This window comes from Dunckerocampus dactyliophorus, chromosome 11 (genome assembly GCF_027744805.1).
Source record: "Dunckerocampus dactyliophorus isolate RoL2022-P2 chromosome 11, RoL_Ddac_1.1, whole genome shotgun sequence".
Classification (NCBI taxonomy): Eukaryota; Metazoa; Chordata; class Actinopteri; order Syngnathiformes; family Syngnathidae; genus Dunckerocampus; species Dunckerocampus dactyliophorus.
This window is the reverse complement of record NC_072829.1, coordinates 22611617-22631430: the sequence shown is the minus strand read 5'-3', so window position 1 is coordinate 22631430 and position 19814 is coordinate 22611617. Positions and strand designations below refer to the sequence as shown.

At 40.7% G+C, this 19814-nt stretch overlaps 3 protein-coding genes across 10 annotated transcripts in view; 1 reads left to right on the top strand and 2 right to left on the bottom strand.

Moving 5' to 3' along the window:
* ankhd1 (ankyrin repeat and KH domain containing 1) overlaps nt 1-1868 on the bottom strand; it is a 28304-nt gene extending 26436 nt beyond the window's left edge. For 2 of the 4 annotated variants that reach the window (XM_054792250.1, XM_054792251.1), the window contains exon 1: nt 1417-1868. In XM_054792250.1, coding sequence (XP_054648225.1) covers nt 1417-1695 — 279 coding nt within the window. In that variant the 5' untranslated portion in view covers nt 1696-1868. The remainder of the gene's footprint in view (nt 1-1416) is intronic. The other 2 variants (XM_054792253.1, XM_054792254.1) reach the window with 2 other exon arrangements.
* A 2061-nt stretch (nt 1869-3929) lies between these two features.
* Nucleotides 3930-10287, top strand: hnrnph1 (heterogeneous nuclear ribonucleoprotein H1). Of its 5 annotated transcripts, none has more exons than XM_054792247.1 (11): nt 3930-4048; nt 4768-4876; nt 4959-5114; nt 5639-5782; nt 7721-7859; nt 8503-8720; nt 8830-8942; nt 9036-9171; nt 9250-9327; nt 9413-9505; nt 9600-10287. In XM_054792247.1, the coding sequence occupies exons 2-11, from the start codon at nt 4795-4797 to the stop codon at nt 9695-9697; spliced, it is 1257 nt and encodes a 418-aa protein (XP_054648222.1). In that variant the 5' UTR covers nt 3930-4048; nt 4768-4794; the 3' UTR covers nt 9698-10287. The 5 variants fall into 5 exon arrangements, with proteins under 5 accessions (XP_054648222.1, XP_054648224.1, XP_054648223.1 ...); XM_054792249.1 differs by having other exon boundaries at nt 3934-4048; nt 4781-4876; nt 9596-10287; XM_054792248.1 differs by having other exon boundaries at nt 3935-4048; nt 4781-4876; nt 8503-8684.
* rufy1 (RUN and FYVE domain containing 1) lies at nt 9807-17869 on the bottom strand. Its single transcript, XM_054792244.1, has 17 exons — nt 17539-17869; nt 17131-17310; nt 16937-17054; nt 16197-16298; nt 15998-16121; nt 15866-15927; nt 15568-15703; nt 14966-15067; nt 14613-14729; nt 14172-14339; nt 13990-14087; nt 13601-13720; nt 13306-13435; nt 12070-12164; nt 11921-11969; nt 11783-11860; nt 9807-11695 (listed from the first exon to the last, which is right to left on the bottom strand). Exons 1-17 carry the CDS (start codon nt 17858-17860, stop codon nt 11552-11554), a joined length of 2145 nt encoding a protein of 714 aa, XP_054648219.1. The 5' UTR covers nt 17861-17869; the 3' UTR covers nt 9807-11551.
* Nucleotides 17870-19814: the final 1945 nt, after the last annotated feature.

Here is a 19814-nt window from a genome sequence, read left to right as displayed (position 1 = left end):
CACAGCAGTGAAATCTCAACTGCAGTAAAACACCACAACTAACCCCCCCTCTCAGATTTAGTAATTGTCAGACAGAGCTAAAATGCAACTGTCATCCTTCATTTCCCTTGCAGGATTAATTACCTATCTTCAATTTCTTCAACTCAGGCCACTTATTCGTGTTTCATTAAATAAAATGGCCAATGCATTTGTTATCACACTTGACAAAATTATTGTTCTGCTACTTAATAAAAACAAAAAAACTGACAGGCTACGATAATATTGGCATCAGCTGACAACTGACTCGCTGTCATGGTCATACATCGCTGTCGTCCACTACAAGTTTGAAACAATAAAGACAGAATAGTGATTTGCTGCAGTAGCCACACATCCCATAGCTCATGCTGGCTGTGTTCCAGTCAATAAAGGGCACATCACGTTCAAGATGACTGTCATTATGAAATGTTATCCAACTGAAACGTTAGATAGGTTTGTGTAAATCAAATATTTACCATCTAGCTCAATTCCTGTGCCTGGCACTGGCATATCATATGGCAAAACGAGTAAGTGTTAAAGACGTAAAAGCAAACTAAATTAAAATTGTTTGCGTCATGGCAATAAGTCAGTCATTTGGGTATAATGCGTTATTCTGTTTTTTTCCACAGGAATCAAATCCACGCAGTGGAAATGTGGACTCTGGTGTGTTCACAGGAGATGGGGAAATACAATCACACCTGTGCCGCTGTGACTGCCAGCACATGGGAAGTTGAACACCTATCGACACCAACTCTCCATGATCAAAATTATGTTTTCCAAAAATCAAGCTGACAGAATGGTGGTACTGAAGTGACATTGAAGGCTGGTGAGAGATATGCTTACAAGACAACAGCAGCTGTCGAAAATTCGACTTGTTCCGCAATTAAAAACACAATTCAGATTGTCCCTCGCAAAGTTAGCCGTGGGACGAGCGGGGCTAATTTACATGACATGGAAAACCATCGTAATCGCAATGTAACTACTGAGCCACTGTCAGAGTTCGTCGGTGGGTTCGCAGACGTCTTCCATTTGAAGCTGGAAAGCGATGGGACGAACAAACTTGTGATAGGTGTTAAGAGACGACAGCATCGAACGAGGCCGTCGTTGCTTCCACCCCAACTAGGCCCCGGTTAAAGCCTGAGCTGCATAATAAAACATTTCAGCCGGTTTGTGTAAACAACTGTCCATCACTGTACCAATATTGTCTCTATATGACATTTTCTAAGCATTTCATGTGCGCTAATGTGTAATGTAATAAAGGGCCAGCGTTTATTTTACGTAATTTCAGCGGCCTGGAAGGAGGTGGCTACCAGCTGCGAGCTAACGTTAGCTAGCCAGCTCGAGCAGCAGGAGGAATGTAGCCTTGCGTCCTAGCAAGGCTTAGCTAACTAGCTTAGCTACCTCTGAAACCTCGTCTTCGTCGCTGCCGGATCCCGGACCCGATGAGAGGACGGCCGCGGCCGCTAGTTTGAAATCCAGTCTTTCTGCGGAAGGCCCGCCAGGTTCACCGTACAAGCGTACTTTCTTTCCGCCCACACCAATCCCAATGCCCCCTAGCCCGACTCCTCCCGGTGTCGCTCCTACCCCCATCCCTGCCACTGGGGAGCGAGGAGTCACCGAGTCAATCTCGTCCTCGAAGCCGTCCGTCAGCATTGCCGTCCCGGCTACTGCATCCTGCATACTTATTTTCACGATACGTGGGTAAACGAGCTAGTTGTTGACTTCAACGTCCGTCCAGGCTCTTTCTTTCAGGCTATTTGCGTTGTTTTACTTCAGGGAATCCAGAAACTCTCCCGAAGCTACGGTTGAGGAGGTTCTCTTTCCCCCAGCCATTAACTTTCTAACAACCTAACCCGATACGCAGGGTTTCTGAGAAAGACCGCCTCTGGTGACAATCCTCGCAATTCCATTGGTTTACTCGGAAATATGTCTGTTTCCGATTCGCCGCAGCCGATGCTTGTCAAACTGGAGACCATAACGTCATGTTAGGTTTACCAATATCACGAGGCTGTATAACGAACGTCAAGACATGACATGGTAGGCCAACTTAACTGGTAGCTAGCTTTACCAGTTCATGTCAACTCTCATTGGGACGTCACATACATGCTCGAGACAGCAATCAAGCTTTACCTGTGCCTCTCTGCATTCTACTTGTTAAGGTCGTCCGATTTTGAAAGCAATACAATTGAAATGTCTAAGCACAGAAATGCTCATACTGTATGTGCAACTTTAATGTTTTTCTAAGTATATATTTCATTTTAGTGGTGAGTTGTCCTGGAAGAACAGCAATGTAAAATGCCCAATCTTTTTTAAATGTTCACAGTATAAACTAAATGGATTATAATCATTTGTTATTATAGATGCACCTCTCAAATATTGGAACAACTCATATAGGTAGATACAAAGAGAGACTGATGACAAATTCAGTTTCTATTTTTTTAGTGGTTAGTCAAAAGGATCCATAGATTAACAGTATAATCGTGTATACTGTTACAAGAGAACATGTGCCACAATTCATGACTGTTATTTTTTAAAATCATGTTTCATCTCATTTTTAACAGTTGCACTCAGAATGATTCATTAGTAACTCCATTGGAGTTTATTATTTATTTACTTTCAATATGTAAAATGTTTTGTTGGTTACATGCAAACTACTGGCAGTTTACAAACTGCAAATATATGGAGAATGCCATTTTGAATGCATCTTTTTATAGTTATTTCTTGATTTTATTTGTATTTGTAATTTGTTTTAGTCATTTTTTATGATTTTTTCTTTTCATCTTTATTTTTATCCCCTTTTTTCATCACTAAGCTATCAATGAGAGAGAAGAATGTCCTTTTCAGACATGCTGAAATGTGAAATTGTCAACATGTGTTGTTCCTCAGTGTAACTTTGTTAAACATGTTTGAAACAAATAAACCATTACCAAGGTCAAGCTTAAGCATGTAAACAGTGTGGTAAAATAAAAGGAAAACCTCCATCATTCAGATGTTACCTAAAATACAACCAGACATGATCCTGTTCTCACATAGTCTTACTTTTTAAATTATTAATTTTTCTTCTAAGGGTTTGTGTAACATGTGCATTGAGGGCTAATTTAACCAGAGACAAATTCCTGTGCTGTCTAAGCTAAAGCTGATTCTGATTCTGATTCTGACATGCCTGGCTAAAATGCATGGATTTACACTAATAATTCACTAGTAATTATACTAGCTAGTTAAAAAAAAACAATGCCCAACAAGTTCAAAAGGCATGTGAACACAACAAATGTGACACCAGTACAACAAGCAGGTAAAGGTACCTTTTCTAATTTAGGACTGCCTAACATGCCTTGCCAAAAGACACACATCAAGTTGTCTACTTTTGCAGTGCCCGTTACTTCACCTTAAGTGCATGCTTGAAGCGAAATGCTTGTATCTAAATGCAATTAAACATACTTAGAAGAGGAAATCCAGCTATCGTCGGCTAACAGACTGGTTTCCACACTGTCACAAAACATGGTGGATAAATACTGTTGCATCACAGTATGCACTGTAGGTGTTCTTGTGAGGAAGTAATGGAAGTATACTCAAATATTAAAAAGAATTAAGAGGAATTACAAGTGAAACAGGCTTTGGATCAGATAAGAGTGTAAGGAGGAGTTGTTACCCCGCCATTCTGGGCCTGGGACGACTACGTCATTCTTTTTGGGCGTGGACCCAGACTAGGGCGCTTTACCAGGATTGCCAGATTGGCTCTAAAACCACGTTTTATTATAATGATTAGCATGTTTAGTCTTGATTGGCTATTCTTTCAGATTTTTACTAGTATAATTCAAACAGAAAACTATAACGATGTGGATCATGAATTATTTCATTGTTGCACAGCATCTAGCGCAGCAGTGTTAGAGTCTCAGGAGAATGTGTGGTTCTTGTTCGTCTTGAAAGGGGGGGAGGTAGTTAAGACGTCTGGCAACCCTGAGTGCGTTTTAGACTACATCACACAGGCCTTCGCGTACGCTACCGGCGTGTTCTACTTGCACGAATTAACAAGGTAAGCTAAGGAATGTACTTATTTATGATTATACTTTAGTAAACGCATTTTTAGCGTGTACGACCTAATGTGAGCATCAGTGGGTAAATAAACTGTATTTCTACTATTAATTCTCAACGTTAGCCTGGAAGCTAACTACGTAGGCTAATATGGCGCAGGGTGCGAGGGCCTCTTTTGTTCTTCAACGAGGGTGCGGTAGTAGGCACGGACGTAAACCGTTGTAAGTCCTTTATCGTCAGATATTTATGTCGCAATGTAATCTGGCAAAATGCTAGTAATATACCCAAGGCCATTTGCAAAATTTCAGAATCCACCTTTTGTGAAGAAGCTCGTCGCTATATTGGGTGAAGCTGAAAAAGTGCTTAGTATGTGTATTCTTTACATGTCTATATACTCTATAAGCACTGTGCTTATTACACGCACAAGAGGAAAACTAACAGTCCAACATCACATGTACACCATATTAGCCGTGTTAGAAAATGTAAAGATGGCGCCAACTACGTCCGTGCATACCAGTTCAAACATACAACTTTAAATTTGATGTATTTCCCTCCATTGTGACCAAAGTATTGTGGGCGTTCGATGCATGTAATGCTTAGTTATTAATTGCTAATGAAAGAGTTGTCCTTTGTGACGATATATACACTATTTATTGAATAAACAGTTTCTGCATTCTTCATTTACTATGAATTCTCATACATTAAAAAATTGAATGGAAGTCCTGTTTTTGAGGCTTCTACCCAGCAATGGCTGATGAGGGCTACGTTGTACGAATCAGGGGTCTCCCATGGTCCTGTTCAGTGGATGAAGTGCAGAGATTTTTCTCAGGTGGGTTATCTTTTGGTGAATTAAACTTGTATAAATAAAAATCTAATTGCAACCCGAAAGGATGAAATTGATTTGATTTCAGATTGCAAAATGCTGGGTAACAGCGGCGGCGTCCACTTCACCTCCACGCGAGAGGGTCGTCCCAGCGGAGAGGCGTTTGTCGAGTTGGAAACAGAAGAAGACCTTAAGATAGCTTTGAAGAAGGACAGAGAAACTATGGGGCACAGATATGTGGAGGGTAAGGCCAGGTCCACAAGAAGGTGCATGTGTTAAAAACTCATATTTTGGCCTCTCGCCCCAAAGCAACATAGGTTTTTGTCATTAAAAACAGCTTTTGGAAAACTTGTGTATGGAAAACAGCTTTTTGGCTTGTGTCATAAGAAGTGTGCATTATCTCATGTATTTAACCTGATTTAACAACAGAGCGTGAGTACAGTAATCCCTCCTTGATTGAGGTTAATTTAAAACAGGCCCGACCGTAATAAGTGAATTTCTGCCAACTAGGACTCCTCCTTTTATAAATTGAATATTTTCATAGTTGTGGCACAAAAACCATGTTTCCAATCTACTAAATACGTTGTATAACATTAGAGCCCACTAGACATGAACTAACACCCCTATAGTGACCTCTACACTCATATTACCCAATATAGTAGACATAATAACAGTAAATAAGCCATTTAAGCCTGAGTGTCGCTCCTGCCATTTTTAGAAATATAAGCACTTCTTTGTGTTAACATATTTTTGTCTGTTGTGGTTTAGTGTTTAAATCCAACAATGTGGAGATGGATTGGGTCATGAAGCACACTGGTCCAAACTGTCCAGAGACGGCGGGAGATGGGCTTGTGCGGCTGCGAGGTCTCCCCTTTGGCTGCAGCAAGGAGGAGATTGTCCAGTTTTTCTCAGGTATAAAGTTTTCTTCATCTGTGACTGTAATATTTATGCTCCTCTTTCCCCTGTATTTCTTGTCTTGCTTCTCTTCTCTCAGACTGACCAATTCATAAAATTCCAGTAATGAATTATATCTCCTTTTATTCATTAATGAAATGACACCAGAAAAGAAGCTAGGAAAAACTGGTCAAGGGTAGGAATGTGCTTTTCACACGAGATGTGCCGGTATCCACTTTTTGTTACTGTATGTAAACCCCTTTTTCATTACTGTCACAGCACTTCTCTTTTGTTTTGTTAGTGTTGCGTCAATAACAAAAGACAATTACTTAGACCAATAGGGCAAAGTACGAGGCTGCTAGTCGAACTACAAAACTGCAGCTGGTATACAGAGAACAAGTCCTTTTGCATAGTACAGGTTCTTTCATAACAGATAATGTGCAAAGCAAAGAAAAAAACTATTACTATTATACTAGTCATCCCTCGCCACATTGCGGGTTGAATTTTGTGGCTCATTCTTATTTCAGTTTTTCCAAACAGACAATTAATAAATCCGGCCTATCATTAATCAGAAAATATGCTTATTGAAGCAAATCTTATGTTTTGTTTTGGGGTGTTTTTTGCCTAAAGTAAGCATTTTAAGCATACAAATGGCAAAAGGAACTAAAATGCAAATACAAGGAATTAGGAAGGCACATTCAAATTTGAATGTAATAGTCTACATTGGTCACTAGGTGTCAGCAATTGTTTGGTGAGACATGCACCACACTTGATAGCTGGAACAATAGGCTTTTGTTGCAAATTGAAATTATGTCACAACAGGCACAGTAATAATAACATCATCATAATAATAACAGGGGCTACTGTTGCAACTGTAACCCACGACAAGCTAAAACTCAACTCTGAAACCCAGACGTCACTTTCTTTCTTCCTGCCACTCAGCTCCCCTAGGGAACATATTTACTGTGACACACACAAGCACGATTTTGTCTTAAATGCTTTATTTTCTCCGATTTATATCTACTATATTGGGCTAATATGAGTGTAAAGTTGACTATATGGGTGTTAGTTCATGTCTAGAGGGCTCTAATAATGTTGAGAATTGTATGTAGAAGGTTGCAAACAGGTTTTCTGTGCTCTCTGAAAATATTCCATTAATAAAGGACTCCTACTTCACAAAAATTCACTTATCATAGTCGAGTCTGGAACAAATTAACCGCGATAAACGAAAGATTACTGTATATTTAGAAACTATGTAGACAAGATAACTGAACTATAGATATTGTTAGAAGTTGTTATTATTATTATTATTATTATTATTATTATTATTATTATTATTATTATCATCATCTTTAGAATAATTTTGCCCTTGTTAATTTTAGTGTGGCAGTTTCATACCGGCACATCCCTAATGTGATGACCCTTTAGCAACACCCCCAGCGTTTCCCTCTATCCCACATTCATCAACTTGTTTGTGCTAATACAGCTGTGGACAATGGTTAAACAGCGATCTTCCATTTCAAAGTTGTTTTTGCGTAATTGTAATTAAATAGTAGACTCAGTACCACTGACTAAACACTCTCGCCACACGACCCTGCATTTCCTTCCTCTGCCTTCTATAAGCCTCATGTGAAATGTTGATGTAGCACAGAATGGGTCAGCGGTAATTTCAATTCATGTCACCCAACAGACACACTGATCCTAGCCTTACGTTCTGCACAGTGCCCTTCTTCATACTACCCATTTCTCTATCCTCATGTCTTTTTAACCCCCAAAATCCAATGTAATATGTTGAAAAGTGCCAGTTGCAGGTTACCAACTCAACTGGTATTTGATGATGATGATGTGTATATAGAGTGTTCCATAAGTTTTCTCTCTCTTAGAGACATTTCTCTTTGTGATTGGGCATGTGATTTAATATGTTCCCCGCTGGGGTTATCTGTCCTTGGGTTGAAGGGTTGGAAATCGTGCCAAATGGGATAACATTGCCGGTGGACATCCAGGGGAGGAGTACGGGGGAGGCCTTCGTGCAGTTTGCTTCACAGGATATAGCTGAAAAGGCTCTAAAGAAACACAAGGAAAGAATAGGGCACAGGTGGGGATGGTTGGTTGGTTGGCTGGAAACATTGCTTTTCTTATGGTGTGCACCCTCAACATGAACCCACTGACACTTTACCTAACCATTTTTGTAATTGTCACCACAAACACACTAACATTCATGTCAGATCCTACTATGCAACATATTCACATTGCCAATGGGAATATACACTAAGTGCTTCGGCACCATTCGAAATTGAGCGCATTCACACATTTTGACAAAATGGTGTGTCAAGCACAAGCCATCAGCCCAGGTTGATAATGGTAAGAATAATCCCTGGTGGTGCGTCAGAGGCCAGCTGTGCACAAGGACATGGAGCCCACTTTCACAGGTAATGCTTAGTGAGCTTCTGGAGCACTCTGCCCCTCTAATAGCAGGACAATGGTTTTCATGGCAGCAACACAGGGCATCCTGTTTTGAATCAGATCTCTAAATCAATCCAGGTAACCATAAGAAAAGTGCAAGGCCCTTATCCATTTGGAGAGCTTCCTTTTTGCAGTTAAACTTGTTCTTGTAGCCTTACCTATTAACATAGCATAACTTTGACGGACTACACCATGACAGATTCTGCATAGCCCGCAGTCATAAGAGATGATGTGATCCTAAAGCAACCCTCACTATGCTATTTCCATGCACATAGGTACATTGAGATCTTCAAGAGTAGCCGCGCTGAGGTGCGAACCCATTATGAGCCCCAGCGCAAGCCCATGGGCATGCAGAGGCCAGGCCCCTATGACCGGCCCTCTGGTGGGCGCGGCGGCTACAACATGATGGGCCGGGGCGGATCCTATGACCGAATGCGCCGCGGAGGCTACGGAGGAGGTGTGTCGAGCGGACGAAGATCTGAAATCAGATTTGGTGATAAATTGTTGCAGCATTCTCCCCATTCATGTCAAGGCACACAAGTGGTACTTGGATCAGAAATGATTTCTCATGAGACATGTTAATCTCAATGTTGTATATACAGGCGTGTCGGATGGTCGGTACAATGACGGCGGCTCGTCCTTCCAGAGCACAACAGGCCACTGTGTCCATATGAGAGGCCTGCCATACAGAGCCACCGAGTCAGACATCTATATTGTAAGACTGTGTTTCATGCTTGAATTGGGGCTAATGTCCATTTGAGAAAATTTATGTTGATTTTTTTTTCAATCCCCCTTTTGCTTTTGTCAGTTCTTCTCCCCGTTAAATCCAGTGCGGGTCCATATTGAGGTTGGCCCTGATGGCAGGGTGACAGGGGAGGCAGATGTGGAGTTTGCTACACACGAGGATGCAGTGGCCGCCATGTCCAAAGACAAAGCCAACATGCGTAAGTGTCTTGTGTAACCTTTCAGAAGTCAGTGCATGCCAACGCTTCATTTCATGCTATTCTTTCTCTGCCCCTCAGAGCACCGCTACGTGGAGCTGTTCCTAAACTCAACAGCAGGTGGCAGTAATGGTGGCTACAGCAGCCAGATGATGGGGGGTGAGTAGTGGCGATGTAAAAGCTTTTGAATGGTTTGTTAAATAAGTAATGGTGGATCATTTTTTCATTAATGTCTTCATCACAGGGAGCCAGTCGTCTTACAGTGGCGGCCAACTGAGCTCAGGCTATTCGGGTGGGTACAGCAGCCAAGGAAACATGGGTGGCTACAGTGACTACAGTGAGTGTTTGCTCTGTTACGATGATGCATTTACTGTAAACGCAACTGAAATGAATCTGTGGTCCTATAGTATGTATTTTGTCTCTTTTGTTAGGTAACCAGGGCGGAATGGGAAGCAGTTACTATGGCAGTGGAGGAGGCGGTGGTAGCAGAAGCTCTATGAATGGACTCGGCGGGGGCTGGGGAATGTAGTTTTTGTTTTGTAAGCGTACCTTTTTTGTGATCATTTGTTTTAACTCGGCATTTTGCTGCAAGGACTGGAAATGTCTCAGCGGTAAACATGGGGAAAGGTCAAGGTGAGGTTTTGAACAAAGCGAGGGGTGGTTTGTACGTTTTTTTTTTTGTTGTTTTTTTTTAAGTATGTCCAAGAGGAGTTGCTCACATCCCACTTCCTTTGATTTGTGAGTTCACAGAACCCAAGTTCACTCCATTTTTGAACCTGGATTGTTAAAATACCCCCAGTTGTTCCCCAAAGGCAACCTGTCTTGTCTTGGTAGTGTTAAAACTTTTCTTTTCTATGTCGGAGTGCATGAACAATATGGGCATTTTAGACATTATTTTACATCTAATCCTTTAATTTAGTTGTACAATGTAAATCTGAATCCAGTCTTGACATACAGCATATTTTAAGGTGTGACTGCTGACAGGGTACTTTTATCTTGGAAATCCTCCCAGGAGCAACTCAGTCTGCAATCTGCTGTCATGAAGGTTCTTCTGCTTCTAATGTCATTTGTATTTTCTGTGAGCAAAGTGAATAAACTAGTTGGACTATGTCATGGAAACATTGCAAATTTTAATCATTCATTAAATATCAAGTTTTAAAAAATGTGTGTAATTCCCCAGACAATTATAGAAAACAGCTTTGAGTGTACACAATCCACCACGTGTGTTAATACATTCTAAAATATACATTTATCATTCTACAATCATTTACAGTTTGCAGAGACACAGGACAGATATTTGTCAACTGTCAGCAAATGCAGTGTTGATGCACTACAATGTGAATATCAAAAGTACACAATACAATCTTGGTGGAACTTTTAACATTAGAATATTAGAAAAGCTGACATTAAAATCAGTCAATTCATTCCTCACTACTTTGAAAATCTCGCACAACTAATCCATCCAATCCCAACCACAATAAGAATTCTCAAATAGGCCTGCTTCCCATATACAATACATACAGGTGGTCCTTTTATGACGCTCCATGGTTACAAACGCTTAAGAACTAGTTGAAGTATGTCTCGTGCAGCTACGCTTTGGAGGGATGACAAGTTTTTGGCCATAAGGGAGGATGTTCTGGTGGCAGTGCTCCAAAGGAAAAGAAAGCCACCATGAAAGTGAAAACATAAAAAGCTCAGTAGAAATGTCCATCAATATTGGCTGCACTTATAGTCTCAAATGCATGATTGTCGCAAACACCATTGAACATGTTAAAGGATTTGCTCAGATGAAAGCGACAGTAATAAGTTATCAACGTAGTGGTCTTACTGAGATGAAAAGGTTGCCAGAATCAAAAATGTATGCCCGTTAGCCTTATGTTGATTCAGGAGATGGCTAAAATATGGTTTGAAACCTTGGAAAGGTATAAAGCGGGTGAAGTGTTTATGGCCAGTAAGGAGTGGTTTATGCAGTTTAAGGTTGGTGCTAATTTGCATAACCTTAAGCTTCAAGGTAAAGATATTGGTAGGGATGATAAAGCAGCACGTGAGTTTCCTGATGCGCTGGCTGAGATTATAAACAGAATAAATGTAAGGAGACTCTTGCAGTGTTTTTATTACGGTATTTTATGTCTAATGTGTTGTGTACAGTGTGACTGACTTAAAATGGTCATTTAGGTATGAGCTCCCACTTACACTAAAATTCAACTGACCATGCGCCGTAGGAACAGAAGTTGTTTGTAACCAAAGGACCACCTGTGTGTTCCTGAATTTCAGGTAACAGTTCAGATGCAACACATTTTCCCAACAGCGGATGTCATTCTGAAACAAACGTGGCTAAACGACGTAGTGACTGCAGCGTGAGACACAAATGCTTGCAGTAGTGTCAGGAACCTGTGGACGAACTCCTCTGCAGCAAGAGAGCGTGACACATGTCACAAACCCGCACTGGCCGAGGATACGAGGGTAAGGCCAGCTCGTTACTGGAACAAGTGTTGCAGTAAATATCCCCACAGTTCCTGCAGTGGTGCTGAAAACAAAAAGTGACCGTGACCCTGTTAGACAACAAACTGGAATGATTTTGCTTCAGTGTGAATGAATAGCAAAAGGAGCCTACCTTTCTTCGTGCGATGGAGAACTCCTTCTGACATTGCTTGCATTGCGTGGCCTCGTCATCTTTTAACCAGGCATGACCCTGCATAGATTGATACATTACAACACAAATATTAAACAACCTCGGGTTCCCCATTTATACCTTTAGAGCTTTGTTAACCTCCTTAAAGTCCTCCATCTTGAGTTTAGACCTTTGGTGGTGGTGGGTGGGGGTGGGGGTGGGGCAACATAACGACAAAACATGTCACTGACATGCAATAATCAAATTGTGCATGTTGCATAAGCACTGACTGGCTGAGATGCAGTCCCATCTCCTGCAAAGCCTGCTCCTGCTGCTCACACATCTGCTGCAGGTGCTGCTTCTCATGCTTCAGATCCTGCAACTCCTGCAACACCACAAACGTCACAGCTGCCTGTTCATCACCAAGAGGCTTGACAATGGTAGACATGCTCAACTTCTTCTGTGATGCTTTTGAAATTCTACTGAATATACTCCAACAAGAACATAGAGCAGTCGTGGTTGGAGCCTCCACTACTCCTACTGCTGACTTTCTGGAACATACTGTGTGGACTTTTCTACTCTCACTATAGGAAGGAAAAAGTAATTGTAAGTAAAAGGATGCAAGGGCCGCTTTGATATTTTGTGAAGCAACACATGTTCATTTGTTAAGAAATTATATATGTATTTCAAGAAAAAAAAACTGCATCTCAGCTGCGTGGATATACTGTAGGTGACGAGGTGTATTATTTCTATAAACTTCATTTTTTGTTTTTCGCACTCCCCATTTTTGCGGTTGCTTTTCAAAATTTTTCACAAATTTTCTTTTCGTAATAGTTTGACTTTATTCTGATATTCCCCAATTACTTAAAAAAAAAAAAAAGACGTTCGAATACAGCTTTTTTCTCTTAATATTGTGACTTTATGTTGGGAAAATTACAGCAGTTTTTTTCCATTTCTTTTTTTTAAATTTCCAACTATTTCAAGTTTCTTCTTGTACATTTTCTTCTCATAACTATGACTTTATTCCGATAATATTTGGACTTTATTCTCGTAACATTAAAACTTTTTCCACAACCCAATTGCCCAAAAATGACAACTTTATTTCTTATTTTGTTTGTTTCTCAGTGTGTCTTTTTTTCTTGAAATACTTCAACTTTTTGCTACTAAAGTGACGTTACGCTTCCTCATCATATCACAATATTGTTCTTGTAAAACTATGACTTTTTCTTGTTAGATTAAAACTTTTTTCTTTTAAATGACTTTTTTCTTGTAAAATTACTGCAGATTTTTCTATTCTTGCTCTTGTTTTTTTTTTATTTTCTTCTTAAATTATATTTTTAGAATACTTTGGACACCCTTGATTTAAAAAGTGATGAAGGAATGAAAAGAAAGAAAATAAATAATACACCAACAAGCAAATAGGAGTACAAAAAAAAGTTACGTTTCTGAAGCACATTAATAGTCAAACGGTCTGCGTTAACGGAGCCTAAATGGCGTGTGTATGTGTGTGTGTGTCAGTCACTGACCATATGCAGGCCTTCTAGTTGTTGCAGCTGCGTGCGAAGCTCGGTGCTGTTGTCCTGCTCCCTCTGGAGAGCTTTTTGTAGGCCTTGTCTCTGCTCCCTCTCAACCAAAAGCTCCGTCTCCAAGCCCAGCCTGGCCACAAGCAGAAGGCAATACCACTACGACTGTAAGAGCATCTCACCACCGTGACATTGGTGAAGATGATTAAAAGCAAAAGATCTTACTTGAAGAAAATAAAACAATATTGACTAAGAAAGCCAATGAAATTGAAGATTATAGGTAGTTAAGTATTTTTACCTTAAAGCGTCCAGGTCACTCAGCTGCTTCTGAAGAGCGTTCACTTTTCCTTCCAGCTCCACCTTCAGGTCTTTATTCAACTGGTCGTTCTTTTTACGGTCCTGCTCAGAGTTGTGAAGCCTAAAAAAGGTGCCAATTTATCATCATATATGTCATTTTCACTGTGCTTTAATGCTGTGTTTCCCAAGGTGCATAAATAACTCACATATTTACTTACTGTGACGTGTGGGCCTGTTTATTTGAACACAAACATTATTTGTGGTAACGATATAAGCATTTTTGGGACAAAATAACTGAAATGGGATCATTTCCCGTGGCATCCAATATCCCTAGGTTGTGCCTCAGAACGATGGTTGGGAGTCACTGTATGAATGCATCCTGACAAGTACCTCCGGGCTAGTTCCGTCATGGCTTTCTCCATGTCAGTCATCTTCTGCTCCAGCTGTTCCGTCTCGGTCTGTTTCTTTGCCGCCTCTCGTTCGAAGTCCTGCAGGGACACACGATTATGTGTCGAGTCTCTTCAATCCACATAAGGAAAGAAAAGAGTTTGAATTTTTTTTTTTTTTTTTACCTGTGCTTTGTGGAACATCTGAAGGTTGAGAGTCTTGACTTGGTCTAGTTGGAGTCGCAAGGCCACCAGTGAGTCCTGTTTCTCATGCGAGTCCTTCTCCAGCAGCTTCATGGCCACCTCCATCTCCTGCTTCAGCCCCAATTGCAGCTCCAGCTCACGCGCCAACTCCTAATATTAAAGGTGTGTGGTGTTTTTCTATTTAAGTACGTTACAGTCATTCACAAAGCATAATAATGTTTTACTGACCACCAAGAGAATGACAATTAAACAGACATGAATGTACTGTTTTACTGTCAAAACTGGATGTTGGTGTGCAATTAAGGTGCAGGCACATACAACGATGCCACTCAACTCAGCACTTATTTCAGTTATTGGAGATTTGCTAATCCGTATTTGGGTCATCAGAAAATAGCTTTCAACACAGGCAATGTTTCCCCTGACCTGGTGAATGCGTTTTTCTTCCTTGTACTGCTTCCACACAACATTATACATCTCATCCAGGCCTTGCCGGGTTTGTCTGTATGTTTCCAGCTCAGCCTGGCTGTCTTGAAGAGCAGCCTGGAAAAGCAAAATGACCAGAGACAGTGTATTTAGTACAGAATGTTATTATGTAGTAAGGATGCTGAAAAGTGGACTAACAGCAGCAACTCCTCACATCCAGTAATGAGTAACTGCGCAATTCATGGTAATCAGCTCAATGCTACTGCAAAGAATCAATGGCGTACAGTATCTAATGGCATTTGTCCCATTGGGAGAAGTGTCACTGTAGATCATTGATACATTCGCATTCTGACCTCTTCCTTTTTCTGGTTGGACAGTAAGATCGACTCGTTGTTCATTCTCAGCTGTTCCTGTTCTTCTCGCAGAGAGTTGATTCTGTCAGTCGCCGCCGTTAGCTAAACGAGACAATACAGAAATGTATTGTTCGCAACGTCACCATGGTCAACACGGCTGAAAGTACATTACATGGATAACGCTATAGAAACATTAGGACACATCTTAGTCAACAATGAATCAGTCAGGGTTGGACTGAAGCCTGTATTTCCTCCTGAATCTTAATTTGACATTTTGAATTTGATAAATGTGGGTTTCCAACAGTGTGCGGGAGGCTCTTTTCTCTTCCAGTGCGCAAAGCAACATCCATAAAGGCATGCTTGGATGAGTGTTTTGTGGAAGAAATAGGGAGCCCTGACCTCCACCCCATTAAACCACTTTGGGATGAACTAGAACAAAGATGGTGATATCCAAACAGAGAAACCTCGGACCCTCATATTTGTTCTTCTGGAAAAATGGACAAAAATGCCCCCAGACACATGTTGTCCAATGTAGCTCCTTACTTTACTCACCTAGTACTTTTTTCCTCTATGTTCTAAAAACAACTCATTCAACTTCTGACCTCCTCTATAAGTTTGCTGTTGGTCTTCTCCAGAGAGTCCATCTTTGCCTGCAGGTCAGTAACGGTGCCACTGAGGTGGCGATTTAACTCCTCGATGTAATGCTTCTGGTCTAAGATGGCAGTCATCTTGGCATCGCTGAAAAGACAAAATTATTGACAAATTACAGATTATTTCCATTTTCAACTATTTCCTATGAGAAATATTCATTGCAAATTGAAACAAACTGCATCACGTGACGGACTGTGTTCAACCTGAGAGGTTCCGTTGTATTTGGATTTGTTAGAGGCAAGTACTCACTTCTTTGGAGTCTCGGGCTTGGTAGAATCTTTCAGGTAGAGGGAGAAGTCAATGACTCCCACCTACAAAAAATAGAGATAAAACTACCGTCTTAAGTAATGAATTCTATAAATGGAGATTAGAGTCACTCACCTGAGAATCCAAGTCCTCGCCTTTAATACAGAGGTTTGCGTCAATCACATTAAGGCCCACGAGCAGCCCCCCCATCACTGCTCCTTCCTCCTCCATCATCAGAGCTCCATAGTCATAAAACTCACTGGAATGACATAAATATGGCTGTGATTTAGAAGAAGATAAGTCCAAATGTAACTTGTCAAACAGTGTTACTAACCTCAGGAGATCTTTGCGGTCCAGCAAGGCTTTCACATAGTCTGCCATTGTCTTTTGCATGAGTGCTAAATGCAGCCACGCTCTCCCTCTGCCCAAACCAGTCCTATGGAGAGAAAAAATAATGAAAGTGTTTCTGTCAATAATAACAACGTCCCTGTTGGTGCATGTGTGTGCATGTCCACAGTGTGGAATTAGAATTTTCCCACATGGGCCTTAAATAAAAGGCTTTTCTTCCTTTAAAACAGGGATTCTAAACTTTTTCCACAGAGGGCCGCATAATGAAGAATCAAAGGACAAAGCGCATTATTATTTGTATGAACCTTTCAACTTTTCTTCATTACATTGCACCTTTTGGCCCCTTTTCTCATATTTCTGCTGTTTTTTCCCATCCATCCATCTTCTATGCCTCTTATCCTCACTAGGGTCACGGGTATGCTGGAGCCTATCCCAGCTGACTTCAGGCGAGAGAGACGGGGTACACCCTGGACTGGTCGCCAGCCAATCGCAGGGCACATATAGACAAACAACCATTCACACTCACATTCATACCTATGGACAATCTAGAGTCGCTAATTAACCTAACATGCATTTTTTTAGAATGTGGGAGGAAACCGGAGTAACCGGAGAAAACCTACGCACGCACGGGAGAACACGCAAACTCCACACAGAGATGCCTGATGTTTTGTGCTCTAAAAGTTATTCATTGCAGATTTTCCAGTGAAATTGTTGGCCAAAGCATACTTGATTCCAGGCAGGTCTCTGGCGCTTGTGGCTATGTTGGCAGATTCTGGACACAACTTCTCAGTCAGCTCCAAAGGCCCCCAAATGGACTTGTTCTGACCAATGAAGGATTTCTTGGCTGGAATGGTAAAGAAAGACCTGTTATTTTGACCCCCATACTTGTGCTGTTGCAGTGTGTTAATGCAAGCGGTCACCTTTTAGGCCATGTTTGAGGCAATGCTCCAGGACCAAGAAGAACTGCTGCAAAGGTGGGTACTCAGAGTCCAGAGTCCGACCCAGATTCAGTGAGGACTGGATTAAAACCTTGATGCTTAACTTCAACATGCTGAGAAGATTGGTTCTTTCTATTGCCATGGGTTCTTTAGAAGGAACCACTGTTTTAAAGGAAAGCAGAAGGATTGCAAACATCGCAGTCAGCTTTTATCTACACGGAACAATATAAAACAATATAAAGCAACGAGTCAGAAGAAAGCCACATGATCCAAATGCCGTGAAATTTAGATCTACCCCTACAAGTCACGTGTTGAACAGCTGACATCTTACTACAAGTCCAAACGGAAGCATGAAGTTATCTTAGGGGTACAGTATTCTACACCGCCTACCTGGAAGCTTCTTTCCTGTGCTGTTTAACTCTCTTTCGGACTCTTTTTCCGTCGTGGGGCTCGCAGCGGACCCATGCACGGAGTTCCTCCGGGCAGAAGCGTAGCTCACTCCGCTGCTGAGTGTATCCGTGGCCTTGCGAGCCAGAGACAGAAGAGGAGCCGACCAGCTGCTCTCCGCCGCCGGCCTGTCAGCATGGTAGAAACTGTTGTTGTCGCGGGCATTGCCGTCAGTTTCCGTGTTTAAAAGTTTGGACGCTTCTTGCTCTTGTTTTGCTTCGCCATCACCTGCAGTTGTGTTTACCTCCCCTAACTCGTCAGCCATGTTTGTCCCCCCTCCCGTCGCTAGTATAAGTCACGTGACAACCCTAGCGCCACGAGCCTCGTTTATCTATAAAACCTTTATTGCGCTTTTACTACCGCCACCTGTTGACTGGAGTATAAACTACAGCTATATATATATATATATATATATATATATATATACGTATATATATATACAGTATACAGTATTACTATACTTGTATATTCAGGCATTTCTGCCCATAAGATGTCGAAGCCTAAACGTTTATGTTTACACTTATTCTCTGGATTATATATATGCATTTAAATCAATATAGTACATATTTATGTTCAATCTAGTTAATAATAATAATAGTAATACAACAAAAATCTCTATTTTGGTCTAATACATTTTTTTACTGTGGTGAGATACATGAAAATGTCATACTCAGTGAAACTGCCCAGTTAAATATGTTCTCGTATAATAACTGTTTTAATCACATGACTTCACTTGAATCCTTGACTGAACCACTTGCAGAGAAGCAAACAAAGTAATAATTACTTATTCAGTCATATTCCATGATGTCAAATGACTATGTTTGCTCATATATGTTAATAAATAATATACATTATTATAAACAAAGTAAGACACGTCTTACTATTGCTTGTCTGGGTAAAGTGTCTCACAGTACTTACTAATTTACTAAAAACTAACTTGACATACTATTACTGAGTACTGTATGAACCGAGACATGTTTAGATGTGAATCATCAGTAAACCACAGAAAATACACAAGCATACATTGTCTCACAAAATTGAGTACACCCCTGACATTTCAGCCACCAGTTTTATTGTATTTATTCTCATGGCACAATACTGTAAAAATAAAACTCAGAGTAGTCAGTGTCAAAGACACAATCTTGGTACTCACTCGTGTTGCCAGCTTTTTTGGTAACCGTTGCAGAACAGTCATCATTACAACAATGGCTGTAGTGCAATATTTCACCACGTGGTGGTGCTAGTGGGCAGTGCAATGTCTGCGTCACACTGTCGTCGAGCCCTTCATGTCTCTATAGCGTCAACTATTTCTGTTTGTCCTTACTTTTAGTTATAAATGATGAGTGTTTAATTCTCTTGCATCTGTGAGTGATTAGTAAGCCTTAATTCTGGATAAATCATGTCTGATTACCCAAAGCCACAATGTTTTCTGAATAAGAGTTAAATCTGCCATTTTAGCGATGCAATTCATACATTTGTGTTGCTTTAAGTCAGGAGTGTCCAGACTTTTTCCAGCGAGAGCCGCATACATACAAATTGAAGGATGCCGGGTGGGGCAAATGTGATACAAGCCATCTGAATAAAACATCCACATCTTATAGGTATAAAAGCAAGTTAATATAATCCCCTGATAATATATCCCACCAATAATACATTCATTTTAATTCTAGAATACGTCGAAGGCCATTAAAAAAGGGTGGTTCTGAAAATGGCCCCGGGACTGCATTTTGGACACCCATGCTTTAAGTTCACTTAGGATATAAATAAAAGTGCATTACTCACAGAAGATAATTATATTGTAATGGTTATGGTTTCTTTGTTTTTAGACTGGGGAACATCACATGTTTACACTTGCACAACGTGTTTGAAAAAGGTATATATACCTTATATATATTAAAAAAGGTATATATATATATAATCTCCATAATCGTGAATAAATAACATTTATTAAATACATACAAAATAATAATTAAATACATAATTATATAACTAAATATCACTGTACAGTACTAATATTTTCTCTGTTCATTTTCTTGTTTATTTTGATTTTAGTCATTTACAGCATCATCAGTGGTCATCACTGATGCAATCTGTGTGTGCGTGTGTGTGTGCGTGTGTGTGAGTGAGAGAGAGAGAGAGAGAGAGAGAGAAAGTGGGCGTGGTCAGCAGCGAAGGTGCATAAATACTGAGGAGTCTCTATTCCGACGCTCTTTGGCTCC